Here is a 15,698-nt window from a genome sequence, read left to right as displayed (position 1 = left end):
AAATCCAAGAATGAGCGCAAATCATTTTCGAGTCCACCCAGTTCTGAAGATTCAGATGAATCACCCGTTTGATTTGATTGCTAATCTGAACTGGTTTCGACTGACTCGATTGTGTTTTTATTTGAATAAAATACGATACGATACAATATGATTACCATTTGATATTGTATGTACATGCATTATATCTGATTATTGTAAACAGTCTTGGTTGGCATGATATCATAGTGTACATTGAGACTTGTATTTCCAACACAATACAATACAGTTGATCATATATTGCATAGTTGTACACATTGATGATGCTGACATGCATGTGTGTATTGTGTCGATATGATATTGCTTGTCAATATGACATGACATGCAATACCAACAATAGTCATGTGTACAGTATCAATATGTTGCACAACTGTAATCCAAACAGGTCAACACATGCCACATTGTAGCAATGCAATCAAATTGGTACAACACATGTCAACATACATGTACTGTAGTGTATTGTATTGTACACTAGTAGTGATGATTCGACCAACGACATGCGTGGTTGTAATATTATACATGAAACCACATGCTCATGTCCATGTTCATGATTATGGTGACATACAGTGTTACAATGATGGGTCGGCAACAATGTGATGGAACTGGATGTGCAATATCAAAATCATGCTCAGAATACGTCATATAACGACAACTTGCAGCCATATTGACATAAATGGATCACTAAATAACAGTGTCGTGGACTGATTGACAATACAGCGGTATTGTTGTTGGTGATTGACATGCAAACAACAGTTGCATTACTGACATGTACAACCATTGTTGTTGAACTAGATCGCGATCGTATTCGAGATTCAGAACACAACAAATGTACAGAGTTGTATTGACAACATCGATAGTCAAGCACAACATATCGATTGCAATACATGAATCTGAGTCCAAACTTGATGATCGTATAATGTATGATTACTAAGAGTGCACAACGTGTAGATTCAACACTATAGTCTGATTGTGTGTCATGATGGTTGTTATAATCAAACACGCAATTGCAGTCAATGTGTAGTAACCATTGTATATTGCAATGCATAACACAGTCACTGCATGATGGATATCAAAATGATTCATTTTACACGAATACGGTTGTCAATACGACACATGCTGCATAAACACTACATATATTACATTGTAAACTGACATAAAACAACACTAATTGACCAATATCAAACCAGTTGATGTTGCAATCTACATCCGACTTTGAACAAGTGTATTGATACGTTTGTTGTACAATACACAACATGGTCAGTTGATGATATCATGCAACTGACAAGTGATTGCAAGTCTGACTGATAGTTACAATCAACACTGGTTGTTATCAAGTCATTAATGTATATGTAATAAACCGTGTCAATGTATCAATCAACAATCCATTAACTGTCAATGTAATACTCAACACAATATACACAAACATGCAATACAAAATCAATATTATAATTTTTGGTTCATTTACAATACTCGCAAATATCAACAAAATAAAGTTTAAAATTATTCAAAATCTTCGAGTTTCAAAAGCGTCTTCAAAATCCGATTCCGCTCCTGATTCTGCTTTTCCATCAAATCTTTCAATCGTTGTCTTGCCTTTACTATTCTGTCATTTGGTGAAATACACTCTTCTCTCAATATATTTTGGATTTCCGGCTTATGCTTTGGTTCAGATATCTTTTCGCCTCTTGCCAACGCTGACTTTTGTTTCAATTCAATAGTTACATAATCATAATAGGTTTGGCATTTCTCTCGTATTTCTCTAGATGTCTCGATTTCTTTCAAGTCAAGTGCGTTCTGATCTTGGGTCGATAGAGTCTTTTGATTTAAGCCAGTAGTGTCAGACTTGGATTTATCAGTTGGTTGTTTTCGACTTTGTTTGGAAATACTTGGACTAGGTTGATTTACTGGCTGCTACTCATCTTAACTGGGGATATTTAGACCTGTTACAATCGCTACCCGTTGCCGAATTCGGCCGGAAAAGCTTATATCAATTGGCTCTTGCTGGTATTTGTCAGAAATTTCTGAATCGGGTTTATTGGTTGAACCAGATACTTGACTGGAAGTACTTGATGTTTGGGATGGACTATTGTTATCAGTCGGTATCAGTATTGCATTGGCAGTTGCTGTCGCACTCAGTACGAGTAAAATATCAACCAATTTCATCAGATTGGTCAATGGGTTTGAACAATTAGTGGAAAACAGAATGTTGAGGCTAGCGTCGATTATGAAACTAAACATACTGTATTTATACCTTTGGTATAGCAAGCCAACCCTAACCTTTCTAGGCCAACCAACAACACAAGGTTACTTGATTGCTTGTAGTGAGCCACTCAAACTAGACAGTATGCTGCTTTCTATTCATAATATCATATTGATCAATTTGATGATCATGTCGATTGGATTATGCTTTTATGACCCTTTAATCGGATATTTTGAAGGGTGTTTTTCAAAATGTTTGATCAAAGTGTAGATTCAACATTACAGTCTGATTGTGTCATATGATGGTTGTTATAATCAAACACACAATGCAGTCAATGTGCAGTAACCATTGTATATTACAATGCAGAATACAAGCAAAATGAATAAAGTGAACCATTTTACATGAATACGATTGTAAAAGTGTTTGCGATTACACAACACTCATGAAGGGTGATTTTCAATATACTTGATCAAAGGGTCGTAAAAGCATCATATGATTGACATGATCATCAATATTATGAATAACATTATACTGTGATTTGATATTGGCTCATCACAAAAACCAAATAACTCTGTGCCATGAGTTAACCTAAAAGGATTGGCTTGATATACAAAAACACATACAATCGACTGCTTCGAGTTTCATAATCAACATCAGTTTCAATACTACTTTTGTACCAATTGTTTAAACCCATTGATCAATCTGATGAAATTGGTTGATATTTTACTCGTACTGAGTGCGACAGCAACCACTAATGCAATACTGATACCGACTGATAACAATAGTCCATCCCAAACATCAGGCACTTCCAGTCAAGTGTCTGGTCCAACTAATGAACCCAGTCCAAACACTTCTGACCAAAACTGGCAAAACATAGTTATTCAACCCGGTCTAAGCATCTCCGACAAATATTGGCAATACCTAATAGATGAAGTTGGTTCAGACACCCTCAATGACTGGAAAGAACTGTTTGATATAGCTGACTCGGATACTCCCAAAAAAGGTCAGCAACAGTCAATAGGTCAACCTAGTCCAAACACTTACAGCCAGGGTCAAAAACGTCCAACTGATAAACTTGATCCAGGCACTTCCGAAGAGCAATGGCAAGACATAATGGATCTAATCAATTCTGACACTTGCAAAAAAGGTCAGCAACAGCCAGTAAATCAACCTAGTCCAAGTACTTTCAAACAAAGTCGAAAACAACCAACTGATAAATCCAAGTCTGACACTACTGGCTTAAATCAAAAGACTCTATCGACCCAAGATCAGAACGCACTTGACTTGAAAGAAATCGAGACGTCTAGAGAAATACGAGAGAAATGCCAAGCCTATTATGATTATGTAACTATTGGATCAAAACAAAAGTCAGCGTTGGCAAGAGGCGAAAAGATATCTGAACCAAAGCATAAGCCAGAAATCCAAAATATATTGAGAGAAGAGTGTATTTCACCAAATGACAGAATAGTAAAGGCAAGACAACGATTGAAAGATTTGATGGAAAAGCAGAATCAGGAGCGGAATCGGATTTTGAAGACGCTTTTGAAACTCGAAGATTTTGAATAATTTTAAACTTTATTTTGTTGATATTTGCGAGTATTGTAAATGAACCAAAAATTATAATATTGATTTTGTATTGCATGTTTGTGTATATTGTGTTGAGTATTACATTGACAGTTAATGGATTGTTGATTGATACATTGACACGGTTTATTACATATACATTAATGACTTGATAACAACCAGTGTTGATTGTAACTATCAGTCAGACTTGCAATCACTTGTCAGTTGCATGATATCACCAACTGACCATGTCGTGTATTGTACAACAAACGTATCAATACACTTGTTCAAAGTCGGATGTAGATTGCAACATCAACTGGTTTGATATTGGTCAATTAGTGTTGTTTTATGTCAGTTTACAATGTAATATATGTAGTGTTTATGCAGCATGTGTCGTATTGACAACCGTATTCGTGTAAAATGAATCATTTTGATATCCATCATGCAGTGACTGTGTTATGCATTGCAATATACAATGGTTACTACACATTGACTGCAATTGCGTGTTTGATTATAACAACCATCATGACACACAATCAGACTATAGTGTTGAATCTACACGTTGTGCACTCTTAGTAATCATAGATTGTACGATCACCAAGTTTGGACTCAGATTCATGTATTGCAATCGATATGTTGTGCTTGACTATCGATGTTGTCAATACAACTCTGTACATTTGTTGTGTTCTGAATCTCGAATACGATCGCGATCTAGTTCAACAACAATGGTTGTACATGTCAGTAATGCAACTGTTGTTTGCATGTCAATCACCAACAACAATACCGCTGTATTGTCAATCAGTCCACGACACTGTTATTTAGTGATCCATTTATGTCAATATGGCTGCAAGTTGTCGTTATATGACGTATTCTGAGCATGATTTTGATATTGCACATCCAGTTCCATCACATTGTTGCCGACCCATCATTGTAACACTGTATGTCACCATAATCATGAACATGGACATGAGCATGTGGTTTCATGTATAATATTACAACCACGCATGTCGTTGGTCGAATCATCACTACTAGTGTACAATACAATACACTACAGTACATGTATGTTGACATGTGTTGTACCAATTTGATTGCATTGCTACAATGTGGCATGTGTTGACCTGTTTGGATTACAGTTGTGCAACATATTGATACTGTACACATGACTATTGTTGGTATTGCATGTCATGTCATATTGACAAGCAATATCATATCGACACAATACACACATGCATGTCAGCATCATCAATGTATACAACTATGCAATATATGATCAACTGTATTGTATTGTGTTGGAAATACAAGTGTCAATGTACACTATGATATCATGCCAACCAAGACTGTTTACAATAATCAGATATAATGCATGTACATACAATATCAAATGGTAATCATATTGTATCGTATCGTATTTTATTCAAATAAAAACACAATCGAGTCAGTCAAAACCAGTTCAGATTAGCAATCAAATCAAACGGGTGATTCATCTGAATCTTCAGAACTGGGTGGACTCGAAAATGATTTGCGCTCATTCTTGGATTTGGAAGTTTTCCATAAACGAGAAAATCAAGAATGGGATTTGGAAGATTTGGAAGCTTTTTGTGTACTGGATGATGTTTGAGTGGGTTGGTCTGTAGACGTTTTGCTTGATGATGATGGACTTTTATGATGTTTTGATTTGTTCTGGGTTCCACTAGTAGAGGCTTACTCCGATCCCGACTGTTTGTTTAGTTGGAGAATAAGAGATTGGTAAATATCTTCAACAAAACTGGGATTTGATTTCAGAAATTTGATTCGAGAATAAAGTGATGCTGTACTTGGACCATTTTGGAACAGGAGATCTGCAAGTTCTTTTCTGGCCATATGAAGCAACAAGCCAGCGTGATAAAGATTTTTATCGAGTTTCAGACGCTTTTCTTGAAGGCTGAATAATTTTTCGTTCTCTTCATTAAGCTTCTGTTTAATTTCTCTTTTCTTTTCTTGATACACTGGATCATTCCTGTTCGAATATTTTAGTGACAGTTTGTAATTCTTTCCACTTAGGCGTTTTAACAATTCTTCTTGATTGAGCTCTTCAGATTTGGCCGAGTCACACGCTTTCTTTATCTCTTCATATTCTTGATCCTTTTCTAGATATTCTTGGATCAACTTCACATCATCCTTTGAGAGTTTACTAAGATCAACTGAAAATTCAGATCCTTCATAAGAAAATACACGATGCTTAGATTCGTCACTTTCAGTTGCAGTTGGGATGACGGTCGAAGTACTAGCTTCAGCACTTGTAGTTGCACTTGTAGTTGCACTGGGATTGACTGGTTTGGCTGTAGTGACCGAGCAAGCAAACAAGATTGATGCCAATACTGTGACTGCGAGTTTCATTGTATTGATCAAACACGTTGTAATTATTGGTATTCAACAAGCAAGGCTGGACTGTATTTATATCCATTATTGGATGGATAATATTAAAAGCATATTGGATGACCGTTTTAGGGATTGGCTTTATTATCAGGGTTGGTGTTGATTTGACATTAATATCCAACTTTGAAGGGATATCCATTTATATAACAACCGCAGTATTGGTTGGACCGCTGCTTGACTATACATTCGAGTATCGTATAGCTTATTGTGTACTACACCCTTATCCGCCCTAAAAAGGGTCAGTGAGCTGAAATATGAACAAATGCATGCTCAAACAAGATTATATGCAACTGAGCTGATATTCAGTTGTTGGATGGTCATCAATATGTGTTGTGGTTGTCATGATTCAAACATGTGGTTTGGTGATGTTTTCCATTCAACTCGACACGATCAGTCATCACTACATATTGTCCAGTAATTCAATCAATCAACTGAATCAATCCAATGCAGTTCATGTTGCAACCACAATGTCATATTGATGATCATTGACTTGCAACTGTTGTGTTGGCATTGCATGTTGTGTGTTACTATATCAATATCGATTGTCACTATATAGTTGTATCAACCACACATCATGATCATATGTCATGGTTGACTCGTATTCTGGTTTGATGCACTCATTCCACTCCACTCCATTGCATCACTCGAACACAAACATCGTATGACTTGTTGATTGCTAATACCCATATTGATCGAATACACACTACATGACACATGTCAGATTAGCGTATACATTCCACTATATAGCACATCATGTTGCTGATACCACGCATTGTGATTCAACAGTCAATCTGTATTCGAGTTCAACTACAACTGATCGTGTCAATCATAATATACACGGCCAATTGTAGTCGAGTTGATCCGACTGAATAGAGTCCGAGTCATCATGTTCATATCAAACTATTACAACTCATTGTTGTAAAATCACAACCTCATAATCAATCACCAATCACTATACTTCCGCTCATATCTGTATTTGTTGTATGCTGCTGTGATTTGAGTTCGGTCACTTGTCAATTCATCTTGATAGCGTTTGGCTTTAGTTGGTGATTGAACACCTTGAATATACTGCGTGATATCATTCCACAGTTCAGGCGGTATGTGTGTCTTGTCAAGACTCGAGTTGTACCATTGTGGTTGTTGCGGAGCCACATGCGCAGTCGAAACAATCCGACGAGACGGATTCACTACAAAAAATGTCAGAATTTTGCAATGTCCTGGTTGAGTTGGATCTGCAAGTTCAAATGATTGTTCTTTGTGTTGATATCGATTGGGATAAACTACACATCGACCATTTGGTAATTCAAGCGATCCTATATACTGATTGCGTGGTGATTCTCGATCAGTGTCATACACATCTTCCCAATACATATCAGATGCTCTTTCATCAAACCGATCAACAGCCTCGCGGTAATCGAGATTGGGTGTGGTGATATTTTCCACGTCGTAGTAATACAGTCCAATCGCAACAATCGATTCGTTAATTGGACATTCAATGTGCCAGTTTCCCTCGTCGTATTTAGGTTTGGATGGTGTCAGTTGAATGTTGGTGAGTTTGACAATGACTTGTAGATTACGACCACGCAGTGACACTGGCTTTGCTGATTCATATTTGGATTCAAAATGTTCCGGAAGTGTTGGTACATACACGGGACGAGTGACTTGAGTGTTTGGCCGTATATCATCATGATCTGACTGGCTTGATGGTTTATATCCCTTTGTGCCATTGTAAATATCAATATACTTGAACATTGGATCCATCGTTCTGAACAGACTTTCAAACATTGGGACAAAACATTTGAATATTTTGGCAATGCATTTGTACATGTCTCGATGCCATATCGGATTCAGATTGTTGATGTATGAGTTGATGGTCACACTGTCATCCTGTTCGACACGGAATTCACTCGGAAGCCATCGGAACCTGCATGATATAAACTTGGAATCGCCGTCAATGATGGGCACACTTGAAACAAGTCGAGTCGATAACAATATATCGCATGGTACCATTGTGGTGTATTTGAGTCGTATATCCAGTGGTGCAATCATCGTTTGTCCATATACAACACTGTACATTGATGCATCAATCAGATTGTGCACCATTTGACCAGTGTTGTGATTTGATCCATGTTCAATATCCGATACATTTGTCATCAATCGCGTGTATACATTGTCAGGTATGCCATTGTCCAGTATATACGTCAGTTCAACAGGTCCTGGTACAATTGTGCCCAATCCATCACTGCCACTACAAACAAGCTGCTTGACAAAAACCCCAAGTTGTTCCAATGCAAGATTAAATGTTGATGGTGATATATTCCGATCGAGTGAGTCAGCCCTCCATTGCTCCACAATATGCTGGTTTGTGATATCGATCCAGCACATGGGTTTGCAAAGTATAGATTGCAGATACTGGATATACCGCATTTCTACAAGTGTGCGTGCCTGTCCATGTGTATACCCAGCCATTCCAGATTTCATATCAATTTCGGCATTGTCGTTGTATGGCTGAATATCCGATCTAGCAGTGTAAACCAGATACTGGAAACACGTTTCAATGATCCGGCCAGCAACCATTTTGTCTCTGTATTCAGCAGTGTCCGATTGTACAATAACCGTTAGATTTTCAAATATCCCGCCTTGATCCAACTCGGTACGTATTGAACTGTCGGGATGATTGTCGGCAAAATCAGCAAATGCTTTGAATAGTTTTACAATACTAGTGTCACCACTATCATAATCATACAAATCTATACTTCTACGTGAAATAATAGTGTTGAGTTGCTTTACAATTCCATAATCTTGAAACGCCTTGATCATCTCGGCCTTGTTTGTAGATTTCTCAATCATGTCGCTGACATTATCAAACAGTTACAAATAGTCATCTATATCGACATCACACATTGATATCGTCAATTGCTCAAAAACCAACGATCGTGCAAGCGATACAGGAAAGTCGCGCATTTTGGATGCAATTGTTCCAGCTATCTTGATCATGCGTGTTTTTAGTTCAGGGTTGTCGCTGTGTTTGACACACAAGTCGTTCAACGTTTGAATCAAATCCAGCCTCATCAACTCGGCTGAAATCACTTCACAATCTTCATGGTCGTATAAACTCTGAATAGTATCAATACTTTGATCAATCACTGCTTGATCGACACTCCTGTATTCATGTCATGTCAATCCAACCATGTCAAATTTACCAATTGTGATGACTGGACACACATTCATGCATAACACCACATACCTGAGCGTATTGACCAGTGCTGGAATGATGCCACACTCCGCTGCTTTTACTGGGTCATGACGATGAATACTCCAAAATATGGTTTGAAGATTTTTGATAAAACCAGCAGCAACTGAACCACTGGATGATTCCAGTCGTGAAACGAGTCTTGACAACACGATGCCAAACTAATGATATTGTTCAATGTCAAGTATACAACCAAATCAACATGACATGGCACTGTCCAAACTGATCCAATATTGTATCATTGTAAACATACATTTCCATCGTCAATATCACTGCAAATGGTCGAGAACAGGTCAATTGCCAATCTGAGCACTTGTTGATCAGACTCGTGAACAGTCATCTCAACCATTGGCTTGATGTCAAATTGATCCTCTTGACTCCAGCGTTTATATTTGTACAACTGTGTACATGCGTTTATCGCCTATATGCATATTAACACTAGATGAGTTAAATGTCAATCATTTGATCAATATCAATCATGACTTGCCATCATTTTGACTTGACGACTTGGTGATTGCATGAGTTGTACAAGTTGGTTGTTTAGTCGTTGAGATACTTTAAAATCATCATCATAGTATACCATTCTCAAAAACACTGTAGTAAATTCCATTACTTTGATCTACACAACACATGCTGATTAGTTTAGTCATGAACAATCCATTATTGTTACAATATATGAATACCTGTAAACTGGGTCGATTATACTCCAAATACTTGGCTGTGATATCTTCCAATTTAATCCTCTGTAAGCGAGGCACTACATCTGTAGACTCTGCCATTTCAAACCAACACAAAGTCAGCAACAGTTTGAATTCATCAATAATACAATGGCTATTAAACTTACTGTAATTCTGTTCTTCCAACTCCAGTATCAATACAAGCAGTCTGTCCCATATTTCATCAGCCTTGTATAGTTGAGCATCCGTTGTTAATAGTTTTAAATCTTCCAGGTGTTGAATCAACTCTTTCATAACATCAACACAATCCATGTTTGATAAAATTAGTAAAGTTGAATTTTGATTTGACAATTTCATTCATGCGAATGTCCAACAATTGCCAAGAATTGTTCATGTTTGGATTGTTGTAAAACACACAAACGAGTTGTTCCATTTTAGTATTGTTTTGATCAGTTTTTTGTAACAAAATTGGATTGTTATCAAACATGCATTTAGAAATACTATAAATTAATATTCTGAATGTGATCGTTGTGGATTTGGTTCAATAAACAAACTAGTTTACTACAACACATGGTAATGGATTACTAAACATCATCATAAATCAGATGGAATGAAATGGAGTGAGATGAGATGAGATCAATGACAATCGCATTACAAACAATGTGTGGTGATTAAACCATCGAATATTTCCAAATACAAACTTGAATGAAAAGTCTTGCCACAATACTGATCAACTGTATTACTGTTTACACTGTGGTATTATTGATATATTGGAGTATTTGGTGTTCAGATACACCATGATAATGGTAGTACAACTCATGGCAGTTGTACAAACCAAATGTGACTAAAGCCAATAATAATGTCAGACAAGATTGGATAATGAATTAGCGTGTAAATTTCAGATACAATCGCAATCTAGTTCAACAACAATCATGACATCAGTAATGCAACTGCTGTTTGCATGTCAATCACTCAATGTTTGCTTGTAACGTTTGGTTTGTATAAAAAAGCGTCAATTCAAGTGACAGAATCCTCCATTGCTTATATTTCCTGTATTGCAGCGATAATCCGAGTTGTTGCCACGACGTGCAGTTTCTTTCGATTAAATATAAAACAGCGTTTCTCATTTGGTTTTATCAACACAATCTCCAGCGTTTCGCATATAATTTGTACGCCAACAATCGTACAATCTTACAGAGAATTCACAGTTTTTGATGTTGCGACAACAGCTTATTATCAAAATGGTTTCAAAACATGAAATTGACCTGAAATAGTTTTCCTTGTTTTCATCTTCGTTATTACCAGCTGTAATATGACGGATCGGGAAGTTGCTCATGAAGCGCTATTGGCTAGACATAGACAAGAGGTATAACTGATAACCATTTTACAGTCAACATGGATTCTATCCAGCCCATCAAACGGATTGTGTTTGAATGCATCGATGCAATCCTTTTGTTTTTTCAACATGAATTAAAATAATAAACATCCATGCACAATGGCTAGAACAAGGAACTCATTGCCAAAACCACTGCTTTAAAAAAGACAATTGCCAAAGGAGCATCAGGAAAGGCACAGGTACGACCCATACTACAAAACTACATGCTTAAACTTGTCACCAAGTCAAACAGATTCATGAGAGTTGAATTCATTCATACAGCATGCAAGATCATCCATTTATGCATCATATTCTGACATGAACATCATATTTGAGCTTACAGAAGAAACAGGTTCAGGATCAAATTGCTCAATTGCAGAATGAACAGGCTGAGCGTCATTCTCAAGAAATTGCTGCCGATACCGCCATTTTAGATGGTGACATTCAGTACTTGATTGCTTATAGATAGATGTGATGAGTATTGATGTCAGTCTGACAGTATTTATTGAACATGTTAGGTGATATTCAATGTGAATCTGAAAAGGTAGCAAATCACACTTGTTGATTGACTAGATTTGAATGCTTGTCAAGTGTTGATCTGGTTCATGTTTTAGGTAAATGTTGCCTTGATCAAAGACGCCATGGATGGCATCACTCTTGATTCAAAAGATGAATCTGTTGCAAAGTTTAAAAAAGGCAGACAAGCCAAAAGAAAGGCAAGTAGTTATCGTATCCCATAAATGCAGGTATTACCATATGCAAGCAAGCATTTTAATGCTATTTTAAATTCAATTACATGACTCAAAGGAAAGAAAGGCTGCCAAATGGGAAGATATGCGATTAGAAGCTGAAGCTGAAGCAGCAAATGCGCCTAATTTTAGAGCGATCGAGCAAGCTGCGATGGACCAAGTTATTTCAAAAATGGGTTTGACCATCAAACAAGTATTGTTATTTTCAAAGCATTATTTCATTTGGCAAAACTCTTTGATTTACATTGGCTATTGGTTCAATTATACAGATTGCGCCAGATGGACACTGTCTGTATAATGCAATTGCAGACCAACTTCTTTTGGTAGATTCACAGTCATCATGGGTAAATCTAGTTGACATTGCATATTGTATGGACACTATGGTCAATGATTACAATATTTGTTTTAACCATTACCTCTGCAATCTTTAATGACTTTTATTTAACAAGAACTATCGGAATCTAAGAGAATTGGCATCCACTTACATGTTGAATCATCGTGACGAGTTTATCAATTTTCTAGCCACAGATGACGGAAACGTGTATACAAATGGTTGAGTTGCTATATTCAAATTGTCAAACCGCCATTTAATTTGACTTACGGTTTCAAATGCCTTTGCTTTGATTTGAAAATATCACTATAGAAGAGTTTGATGAATACTGTCGTAAAATATGTGATGAAGCAGTATGGGGCGGACAACTGGAGGTAAACTTTGGAGTAATATGCTGGACTGTATTCTACAAGTACATGTGTATAACCAGTGCATACGTTTGTTAGATTCAAGCGCTTTCGCAAGCTCTGCAGCATCCAATCCATATTGTACAAAGTGGATCACCAACTCTAGAAATTGGTGAAAAAACAAAGAATACTAAACCATTGATCGTGTCGTATCATCGCAAGGCTTATGGACTTGGAGCACATTACAATTCTTTGGTGGAAATATAATAATTAAACACTGATCTGATCGTTTTTTATCTGCACTTGGTATATACTTGTTACCATGTTAATACCATATTGATTCAATGGTGGATGTGTGACATGCTGGGTTCAATGTAATCATTTCCTAATTTGCATGAAATTGTGTGAGTAATTGATATTGAATCAGATTGAACACTGATATTGCGTTGAAATGAGTTGGATATCAGCAAGATATTACTGCACTACTCGATAGGTTCAAATCAATTACCAAATCCAACACACCAGTGACAATTAATGCTAATTGTGTTGAAGCAGACACTTGAATTTGTATTATCCAGATACGAGTCATGCAGCAACTGAACACACGCATATCTAGCAACATATCTGCCATTCAATAAGCCATTGCACATCAGATATTCCAATTGAATATACTTGATACGATTATAATTGCCAAGATTTCATGTTCAAATAAATGTGCTTTTTGAATCACTGGGTTGCTTTGACACGAACAAATTACAGATATTTATACAACTGTTACATACCGTATTTAATATACAAACATACCATTACAGTAATGATCGTGTATATTAACCTCATCTGATTCAATATACATGTATTGAAACATTTACATTTTCCTGGATCAATTTGCTGTATAGAATCTCCGAGTTGCAATGCGATTGTCGAGTCGAGTAAATCTGCTTTAATTTGATGATTTAATAACATTCCGAATAAAAGTCTTGATAACCTTTTCAATAATAGTGAAATAGCTGTCATTCGCAAGACTGTTTTTCTATAGAAATTGTTGAATAATCCGCTCAAGTTTCGATTTATCGACTGTTGATTCGATCCAGTCTGATAGCATTTCCCTTTGAATCTCTCCAGTTCTTTTAATTTCTTCATTCTTATTCCTATTGTCGCTAGCTGTGAAACAGATATGAATCCTGACCACTCTGTCAATGCAAGTATCTTCAAGTCTTGAGCAATGTTGAGTTGTAGTGTATTGAATCCATTCTTTATGGACTAATGTTGGTTTATAGTTGGACTTTAAGCAGGATTCCTCTCTGTCTGATATGGATTCTGTAAGGGTAATGACTTGTACTATGAACAAGCATCATATGACAATAATGGCTAACACACTGTGTTGTAGTCAGGGTTGGATTCGCATCTATCCAAAAAACGAAAGTCAAGTACAGGAGTCTATGATGCTGAATCCAACAAAAAACTCTTGAAAAAACAAAGCAATACTACATCCATGACTACAGCAAAATCGCATGTTGTTTCAGCTCCAGTATCGAAACGGAGAAAAAAAGGTGCAAGATTGTCACAGTCAAGAGCATCAGCACAGGGATTAGAGGACAGTGACAATTCTCTGCTCTTTTGTATTTGTCGAAAACCTTACGATGAAAACAAATTCTATATCCAATGCGATGAGTGTGATGATTGGTTTCACGGATCTTGTATAAAAATATCCGAAGCTGAAAGTGATGCCATTGACAAGTGGTATTGTGCTACGTGTGTTGCTCGGACAGGAATCAATAGTGTATGGAAACCAAAATGTGCTCGATCTGGTTGTAAAAAACATATTCGTCTAGATAGCTCCTACTGTTCCGATGCATGCGGTATTATGGTGGCTACGAAATTCCTTAAATCAAAAATATCATCGCTCACTCCGTTAAGTGCACGTGCTAATGATCCTAGAGCTACTCTGCAGTCAGACAAGCATCATGAGGATATCAAACGCAGATTGCAAGTCTCTCGTCGTATTCTACAAGTAAAAAGTATGATACGCGCGCTGGAGATGCGTCAGGCTCTGATTGATGATGCTACTGAAAGGGCTTATCTATATAATCGTGACTGGGCTGCATCACAAAACGTTGTTTCTAGTACAAATGGACGAAATGATCGAGCAGGTGCCAAAAAGGTCTGCGGATTCGACGAGAGAATCGTTGATTTATGGGTCGCTGATTTGGATAGTGACTCGATGCAAAACATATTTAATGAGCCAAGACTCGAGAAATACACTACAGAAATTGAGCAAGTCGACACTACCAACACATCAATGCCTTTAGATTCATCCAAGGCAGTGTCCGCAGATGCATCTGTTCCTGTCGCACCCCTAACCTCGCGCTATTTGTGTCCAACCATGTGTCTCTGCGAAGGACGTTGTCTTTGTCATGACGGTTGGGAATTTTGCAAACCTCGAGAAGTAGAGCTCGAGTTAGATGAACAAGTAAGCCAGTGCTATTTTATTGTCTACGATATTACGTTGAGTTGACTAATTTTTAATCAAATTTGCTTTGTTTTAGCTAGCCTACTTGCAGACACTGCGTCTTGAAAGAGCTGCCATTGATGTTCGACTGAGCCATTATCCTCTCAAGTAATAAGCATTGTTAATATGCTGTTTTCATGAACGTTTTACGTATCAAATTAAATTTATCGTGTCGCCATTTCCAACCCAAACTAGTCTTGTTGAAATAGTTCAGTTTAAAACTACACATCAACTTCATAATGG

At 37.0% G+C, this 15,698-nt stretch overlaps 5 protein-coding genes across 5 annotated transcripts; 3 read left to right on the top strand and 2 right to left on the bottom strand.

The window, feature by feature from the left end:
- Positions 1 to 2,941: 2,941 nt before the first annotated feature.
- Positions 2,942 to 3,802, top strand: BATDEDRAFT_91974 (uncharacterized protein; the record flags this gene model as incomplete). The annotated part of the gene is made up of 1 exon (XM_006682265.1): positions 2,942 to 3,802. The coding sequence occupies one exon, from the start codon at positions 2,942 to 2,944 to the stop codon at positions 3,800 to 3,802; it is 861 nt and encodes a 286-aa protein (XP_006682328.1).
- Positions 3,803 to 5,500: 1,698 nt separating this feature from the next.
- Positions 5,501 to 6,175, bottom strand: BATDEDRAFT_92086 (uncharacterized protein; the record flags this gene model as incomplete). Its single annotated transcript, XM_006682222.1, has 1 exon — positions 5,501 to 6,175. One exon carries the CDS (start codon positions 6,173 to 6,175, stop codon positions 5,501 to 5,503), a length of 675 nt encoding a protein of 224 aa, XP_006682285.1.
- Positions 6,176 to 7,324: 1,149 nt separating this feature from the next.
- On the bottom strand, positions 7,325 to 8,137 carry BATDEDRAFT_3893 (uncharacterized protein; the record flags this gene model as incomplete). The annotated part of the gene is made up of 1 exon (XM_006682050.1): positions 7,325 to 8,137. A coding segment is annotated over one exon (813 nt), but the record flags the coding sequence as incomplete, so codon positions are not given.
- A 3,319-nt stretch (positions 8,138 to 11,456) lies between these two features.
- On the top strand, positions 11,457 to 13,213 carry BATDEDRAFT_91975 (uncharacterized protein; the record flags this gene model as incomplete). The annotated part of the gene is made up of 9 exons (XM_006682264.1): positions 11,457 to 11,510; positions 11,648 to 11,719; positions 11,863 to 11,956; positions 12,038 to 12,063; positions 12,327 to 12,461; positions 12,538 to 12,612; positions 12,718 to 12,820; positions 12,912 to 12,973; positions 13,046 to 13,213. The coding sequence occupies 9 exons, from the start codon at positions 11,457 to 11,459 to the stop codon at positions 13,211 to 13,213; spliced, it is 789 nt and encodes a 262-aa protein (XP_006682327.1).
- Positions 13,214 to 14,537: 1,324 nt separating this feature from the next.
- On the top strand, positions 14,538 to 14,717 carry BATDEDRAFT_7746 (uncharacterized protein; the record flags this gene model as incomplete). Its single annotated transcript, XM_006682059.1, has 1 exon — positions 14,538 to 14,717. A coding segment is annotated over one exon (180 nt), but the record flags the coding sequence as incomplete, so codon positions are not given.
- Between the last annotated feature and the right edge of the window lie 981 nt (positions 14,718 to 15,698).

The sequence above is a fragment of the Batrachochytrium dendrobatidis genome, assembly GCF_000203795.2.
Source record: "Batrachochytrium dendrobatidis JAM81 unplaced genomic scaffold BATDEscaffold_15, whole genome shotgun sequence".
NCBI classification, from domain to species: domain Eukaryota; kingdom Fungi; phylum Chytridiomycota; class Chytridiomycetes; order Rhizophydiales; genus Batrachochytrium; species Batrachochytrium dendrobatidis.
Note: the sequence above shows the minus strand (reverse complement) of the source record. Positions and strands in the feature narration are given on the sequence as shown.